The sequence below is a fragment of the Papaver somniferum genome, chromosome 4, assembly GCF_003573695.1.
Source record: "Papaver somniferum cultivar HN1 chromosome 4, ASM357369v1, whole genome shotgun sequence".
Taxonomy (NCBI): Eukaryota; Viridiplantae; Streptophyta; class Magnoliopsida; order Ranunculales; family Papaveraceae; genus Papaver; species Papaver somniferum.
Genome location: NC_039361.1, coordinates 69,779,818 through 69,787,835, shown reverse-complemented (window position 1 = coordinate 69,787,835; position 8,018 = coordinate 69,779,818). Strand labels below are relative to the sequence as shown.

At 35.8% G+C, this 8,018-nt stretch overlaps 1 protein-coding gene across 1 annotated transcript; it reads left to right on the top strand.

Moving 5' to 3' along the window:
* The first annotated feature begins 3,707 nt into the window (after nt 1–3,707).
* Nucleotides 3,708–5,139, top strand: LOC113273970 (late embryogenesis abundant protein D-29-like). Its single transcript, XM_026523528.1, has one exon. It carries the CDS (start codon nt 3,834–3,836, stop codon nt 4,923–4,925), a length of 1,092 nt encoding a protein of 363 aa, XP_026379313.1. The 5' UTR covers nt 3,708–3,833; the 3' UTR covers nt 4,926–5,139.
* Nucleotides 5,140–8,018: the final 2,879 nt, after the last annotated feature.

Here is an 8,018-nt window from a genome sequence, read left to right as displayed (position 1 = left end):
TGCTATTCACAGAAATGTGGTAATCGACTTGCTAAGCATAATGTCCTTAATTCAGATGCCTGAAAAAGTTCATATTCCGGCTACTATTCTCCCTTGTTGTAGGGAAAGCTGATTTGTTTAGGGGGAAAACTAAAATTGTTTGACTATGGTGTATTTAGTTTGACTATTAATCCTTAAAGGGGAGGAGCAAAAAAATTGTATTGCCCCCTAAAAAAAACACGGAAGTTTACAGTTTTGTCCTTAACTTAACCTAATCCTTTGCCACTGTATAAACGTGATTAACCCTAAGTCAATTTCATGATTAAACCATATCGTTTTCCATCCACAAAGTTTTCACAACAAACAACATGAACGATGAAGATGCTAAACTGTTATTGTTACCAAATACAAAAAACAATAGTAGTTTTCCCGGAGTAGAATTTTTTCACCGTCAAGAAGAACTTCTAGAGCAAGAAGGAGAAGAAGAACATTTACAAGAAGAACAACAGCATGAACGAAGAAAAAGAAGATGAACATGTATTAACCTAGTTAATCCAAGGATTTCATTATTTCTGACATCTATAAAATTTTACAGTATATATATATGTACGTGAAGAAAATTTCTTTATTGAATTATGTATAGGTTGATGATAGCCCATTATGTTCGGAGACTCTCCTTCAATGTAGAATGTGGTGATAGACATTTCTGGTGCCAATTTTGTCAATTCCGTCCCAGCTAATGCTTTTGCTTTTGCTGCACATGTAACTCTAAATAGACGCTCCACTGGCTGGCCAGCTTTGTGCATTATTTTGCATAACCATATCTATAGTGATAATTAGGAGAAACAATGAAATCCAAGAAGCATCAAAGTTATGTTTAATACAATTTAGAGGAGGAGAAGCACATTTGTTGTTTTTAATTTTGCAGATTTGGCACTCTACATGGAGTACTATTTACTTCTAGAAATGTTCTACTGTAATCTCTACTAATATTTCTACAGCATGTCTATGATATAAAATTTTAATGTGTGTTATATAGATTTTCTAATCTGCCATCTAATTTTCTAATAAAATAGAAAGGAAGCCACATACCAATAACTTGAGGTGCAGTTAGCCGCTTTGCCGAGCATTTGATTGATAGAAATACCAAGAAGTTTTCTAACTGAAGTTGGGTTAATATCTATATTTCTAATCACAAATGCTTAAAAGCAGTAAAGATTAGACATACAAAGACTAACCCAGTTCAATTAGGAGAAGCTCTTGACAGCAAACCTGTAGTTGGTTGAGGTCTGGATATAAGACTTACGGGCTCGTCAGCAAGAATGGCAGGAAGGTTAAGCCGATAATAAAAAGACTACTACTCTTGGTGCTTCAAAGTATGTACTTGATTATCATAATTCAAAGTTCAAAGTAGTTATGTAACACCGGATGCAAGACCATTAATTATATACATGAATAAAAAAAAAACACTTGCTGCCTGAAAATGAGAGCTCGGTATTTGAACGTAAAGTTCATGATTCTTTAGAAGGGCGTAATAAATAACCAACTACACCTAAAGAGGCATACGTGGTAGAAATTAGAAGAAGGATTAAGTGAACCAATCCTTACTGCAAATGCAATTAATTGACGAAAATATTTATATAAATTCATTTTGGTCTATCCTTAAAAGGTTCGAAAGTTTAATTGAAATACGACCATGGAAATGTGAGTAAGTACCAATCCCCCAGCTGATGTTGTTGCCGTTGAGGATCTTTAATACCTCCTAGATCATCTCCAAGCTACGTCATTGCACTCTTGAAAGCAATCTCTACATCAGGCTCGTCATTGCACTCTTGAAAGCATTCTCTACATCAGGCTCATCATCTGGAAGGCATCATTTAAGACCCCCCAGTTAGAAGATGCAGAACAGAGAAACAGACGTTATTAAACTCTACAAGTTTAAGATAGCATACCTGGAACCCCAGGATGATTAGAAACTAACTATAATGTTTCAAATTATACTCTTCAGGTCAGCTGTAAGTGTCAGTCTGTAGTACTAACCCTCTCCATATCAACATTCAAACTCAATAATCTCAAAATTGCTCACACTCAGTAATAAATTGCATACCCCTTCTCAGTTATCAGTCACCCTTGCTTCCTAGGATGGTGATACAAATTACTATAAACAGAACAAAGGAGTAGTCTCTTTCTATCTCTATCTCACTTGCTTCCTAGGATGGTGATGATACTGGTAAAACCAGGGATTAATGTGCTTATCTTAAATTGAAATATCTTATTTAGTGGTTGGCAAAGGTAATTCTCACATGTCGTACAAAAATTCACCCATGGAAATCTGTTACACATTTTACCAAACAGGCACCGGGCGTACAGACAAAAATTCACATACTTATGAATGAAATTTCAAAAACTAAACTTTTGTCAAACCCAAAGTTCAAAAACAGAGTTTTATTAAATTAGAGAAAATTTAGAAACAAAGTCGGTTTCGTTACCTCGTGATTAGAATGGATTCAACATGAGACGAATTCGTATATAGAAAGTCGCTACACAACGTAACAGTGAAGCTAATGGACAGTTTAGTTGGAAGTGGGGTTTGGTCGGAGGGTAGCGTGGCAATACAAAATAATGTGTAAAAGTCAATTCCAATAAATATTTCCCCCTTTTTTTTTTTTTTTTTGTGCCGAGGAATGAAATTTATTAAGCTAAAAGAGATACATTGTCCGCTAGCAGAAACATTTCTATTATATTAGCTTCCCTTTTTTTTTTCTTTTGATGCCAAAGAATGAAATTTATTAAGCTAAAAGAGATACATTGTCCGCTAGCAGAAGATTTTCAATCATGCTAGGAGGTTTGTCATACCAGACCTTAGAAACCCTAAATTTCCTGTTATATTTTGCTAACTTATCAGTAGGTTTATTACAAATTCTGGAAACATAATGACATTTCCAAATTGGGATGTTTTTAAGATAGTCAATGGTATCTAACAGAATGTCTTCGTTTTCCCAGGCGATCACTGGAGCTTGTTTGTTAATGTAGCTTTCAATTTCTTTTAAGTCAGTTTCAAAAACTACATGAGTATGCCGCAGTTCCCTTCCCCACTTGACTGCATCTAGAAATACCGTGCATTCTGCTTGTTCCGATCCTTTATTTCTGAATAGCATTTAGCTTTCCCGTTAAAATACTTTTCCCCTGAATAAATTAGCTTTTCCTATAACAAAAATCTTATTCTCAATTCAGTAGGATCGACCAACTCCCCTGCTAGATTATATTGATCTTTTAGTACCTCAAAAGAAAACTTGACCAAATATTTTTTTCAGATTTAGCCTGGGCCAAGCAAAACAAAAATTTTGTTTTGAAAGCTTCAAAATCCATTATTTGGCCCATCCTATGCCCCCATAATGTGAAAGACCTAGTTGGTTCTAAAAATGTCTAACGGTGGTTCCGGATAAGAGGCAAAGCAAAGGTCAGTGTGAAACGTCTCCAATTTGGATGTCGACGACTCTAGTACCAATGTCGGAGTAAAGCAAATCCTAATTGAGAGAATGATCCGTGCATATGGATAGGAAGACACATGTACTTAAGTTAAGCAAGCATGTCATGCATCTGGAATCTAAACTGCTGCCACGCGCCCTGAACAGATGTCCCATTTGCATGTTTAACAGCAATTCTCATCCAACTTCTTTATATACTTGAACGGTTTCTGATCCATTTCCCTCACTTCAAACATTCTCTGTCATATCATTCATCTCAAAGCAAAATTTCAAAGCAAGATAAACAAGTGAAATAAACCAAAGTTTTTCTACTTCTTTTGGTCAGTGATACTCACTTTTTGTGTTTTTCCTCCAAATTTTCTTAAAATGGGTTCTTCTTCGAGGTTTAGCAATGGCTATAATCTTCAATTTTTCTTCGTGTTCTTAGTGCTGGTTTTGGCTACAACTTACTGTAGTTGTAAAGTAGTGGTTGATACTCCTCTACTCGAGGAAAATGAGAAAGGGTTTGATATTCTGAAGGACTCAAATGAGAAATCAGAGCAAATTAAGCACAAGATTGAAGAGACAGCACATGAAGCAAAAGAAGGAACCGAATCTTGGGCAAATTGGGCAAAAGAAAAACTAACAGAAGGTCTAGGGTTTAAACAAGATTCAGATGTGAAAGAAACAGCAAAAGATGTTGCTGGACAAAGTAAAGAAAAAGCTCAAGGAATGGCTGGAGAAGCCATGGACAAAGCAAGAGAAGCAAAAGAAAAAGCCAAACAAAGTACTGACTATGTGGGTAATGTAGCTGCAAATGGTAAAGAAAAAGCGCAAGCAATGGCCGGGGAAGCGAAGGATTCGGCGAAACAAGGAACCAACTATGCGAGTGATGTTACAAAGAAAGGAAAAGATGCGGCACAGGGAATGGCAGGTGAGACGATGGAAAAAGCAAAGGAAGGAAGTGACTATGTGGGAAGTGTCGTAAACTCGGGGAAGGACAAAGCACAAGGAATGGCAGGAGAAACAATGGAAAAGACGAAGCAAGGAAGTAACTATGTGGGTAGTGCTGTAAACTCGGGGAAAGAAAAGGTGCAAGACATGACAGGTGCAGAAATGGAAAAAGGAGGGGAAGTGAAAGAATCAACAAAACAAGGGACTAATTATGTTGGAGAAACCACAAAGAAAGGGGCAGAAAAGGTTCAAGAAATGGCTGGAGGTTCCAAGGATAAAGCGAAACAAAGTGCAGATTATGCTGGTAATGTTGCAATGAAAGGGAAAGACAAAGCTCAAGAAATGGCAGGGTCAGCTATTGATGAAGCTGAAGAGCAAATTGAATGGGCAAAAGAAAAGGCTAAAGGAAGTTTTGATGCTGCTAAAGCTAAAGCTCGTGAAACCATGGAGAAAGCTAAAGAGAAACTTTCACCTACTAAACAAAAAACGACACAAGATGGCAAAATTCATGACGCCGAACTCTGAGGAATCATATACAGCACCACGGATGTGCCATTAGTGTCTCTATTTAGACCCTTTTTTTCTTTGTTTTTGTTTTGAATCTGTTTTCTATCCATGTTGATGGATGGGCTGGTTGATGTGTGCTATAAATGTAGTTTAGGTGTTTCTAGTGCATTTTATCGTGTATTGTAGTGTGTGTTTTGGTCTTTGCAATGTCATTAAAGAAGTTGTTGATCAACTGAAAGTCTGAAACTCCTTGCTTCTTGCCAAAGCCCAATTCCTACATACAATAGAGAATGGGAGGAGGTGAGCCGGAAAATAGAGTATGCTACCGTAACACATAATCCTGCCGACAATGCCACGCACTACTCGGAAATAAGGGGATGCACGGTAAATTGGATCCTGAACCCATGGTTTGGAGTTTCACGCCAATTTTAAGACTTCCACCTGATCATGGTTGTACCTTTACTAAAACTCTATTGAATTACAGTATATGTTTCTAAATTAAGAGGTCAAAATTGGCGCGGAACCCGTTACTTAGTTATCCAATATGATTACCCGTTGTTTTTGGAATCGGAAGACACCTTCTTGAGAGAAAAGAAGGTAAATCCAAGTCTTTTTAACGCATCAGCCATCAAGCCTTCAACTAGTACTAGTAATTCGGTTTAGGAGTTTGACACTATGTAGTGAGCGAATTTTAAACCATCAAAATGAGGCATTAGAGTGAAGTTCCAGAAATGAAACGAGAGTTCTCAGTCTAAACAAACAACTAAATACCTTATAGTCTGAAACTCCACTTAATTATGATTGTCAAATCTGATTCAAACACTTGATTAATACATTGTTTGGTCAAGTCAGGTGTTTGATTGTATCTTAAAACTATGTTACATTGTTTCTCGCTATAAATATCAAGGATTTCTCTGCTGACTGTCACGCAGTCAATTTAACTTCATTAAAGTCGTCAGTGCACAAACTCAAAACAGCAATCAGCAAAGCAGTTGTTAGTTTATTATTGATATGTTTACAGACATGTTTACAATGAATGTAACTTTATTGATGCTTTTAAATTTATCAAGCATACTGTTAGAAGAAACTACTGATCGCGATAAATTGAAAGATCAAGACGTATACGCCAATTTCATTGATTATCGGACCGGCTTCATGCTCGGTTATAAATTCCAGCCTACAGATGAAGAATTGGCATATTACTATCTTTCAAAGAAGGTTGAAAATAAACTTGATTCAACTGAGTCATATGTGATTCAAGACATTGATGCATCTGAGTTTTATAGCAAATCCCTGGACAAATTAGGTAATTTTATCAGTCGTAATGTTTTGAATCACTTTATCTTGAATAGTTTGTGCAAGATTTTGGATGAAAAATACAGTTTTCTTCAACATCTCTTTTTTCTTTTTTTTTTTTTTTGTGTGGAAAATCTTGTATGTCGGTGAGAAACATTGTCTTACCTTTGTACTGCTGATTATAACCCCTTATATAATAGGAACAGTTGGAGTGAAAAACATCGCAGGACATGACATGCATTGTTATGGAATGTAATCGACATGTAAAGCTCATACATTTTTATTCAAAGACAAAAGTAGCCCGTAAAGGCATGACTTTGTTCAAGAGCATGAGCATGGTTGGACACTAGAAGTAGAAATGTTTCTCTTTTTCAAAAACAAAAATTAGATACTGTAAGCATAAATTCTTTTTTTCTTCTTTACAGGCTTCTGGAAATCATTTTGAAATTGTGACACTTCTGATTTCGATTTTGAAATTAAATTCATTACGCCTCACCCGTTTTATCGGTGGCCTGAAAAAAGTATTGCTTTTTTACAATTAGCTTATTAATTCGATGTTTAATATCTACGTCTTATTTAATTTCTTCTCTCTGACCTTAGGTTGCAAATTGTGTCCGTAAGAGCATCTTCAATAGAGGCGAAGGTCTTTTTTCTATTTTTTATGACACATGGGATTTTAGACTCCCATTTACATTAAATTCATCTCCAACAGTGGGTCCTATTAAATAGGAAGGGGGTCACGATAAATATGAAGGTCTTAACAAAAGTCTTATTTAGACCTTGAAAATAACCTCCACGTCATCTTTTTAACCATATTTTAATATTTTATTTTTAAATAAAGAAAAAAGGGAATCAATTTTATCATCCAAATAAACAAATCCTCAAAATAAGACCTTACATTTGAGATAGTTTATGAACAAAAAATTGTTATTTTTACCACATACATGTGACCCCATAAATAAGGATTTAAATAAAAACTCTACGTAGGGTTTTTAGCATCCACCGTTGGAGATGCTATAGATTCGAAGTATCCTGAAGACAAGGAGCAGCTTTTCTTCATTCATCACCGGGCGAAACAACATAATCCAGTCGCCAAGATCAGACCGGTTGCGGATGGAACAGGATTCTGGAATTGGGATGGCAACTCAAAGCCAATCAGCAGCTCCCAACAATATTACTGGAAGAGTAATCTCGACACTGCATTTTCTGCTATTAAATCAACTTTGAATTATTTTCGAGGTCAGCCATCACCAATAACATCAATGACATCAAAGAAACCAAAGAAAACTCACTGGGCAATGGAACAATATGACGTAGATTCTAATCAAGTGGTGAGAATCAGTTTCAATGCATAAATATTTTTTTCCTTATGCAGTATGCACTATGCACTGCGTAAATAAGTTGCATAGTGGCAGTGTCATCATTTTTACTGAAGATTATTCTATAAATTTCTAGGAAATATGTTGAGTGTGATGTTTATTTTTATTTGAATATTTTCTGAAAGAGTTCGTTAAAATACTTACCGAGTTATCATCTTTCAGGCGAAAGACAAGTGCGTAATCGGGAGGCTTAAACGTGGAGAGGTCTACGATGACGATGGTGCTTAAGTTACACAAAATAGCATCCATGCAACGGATTGGTGCAGCACATCTCTTACGCACCAAGGAAAAATTTATCCAGTAGAAACAAGAAATAGAATTGTTGTATAGGATTTTTTTTTTTAAAGCATGGTGTATAGGAAATATAAGCTCTAGTTTCCAGTTTTGATGTTTCTTTATATCCATTATTACAAATTTATAATGGAAATGTTATTTC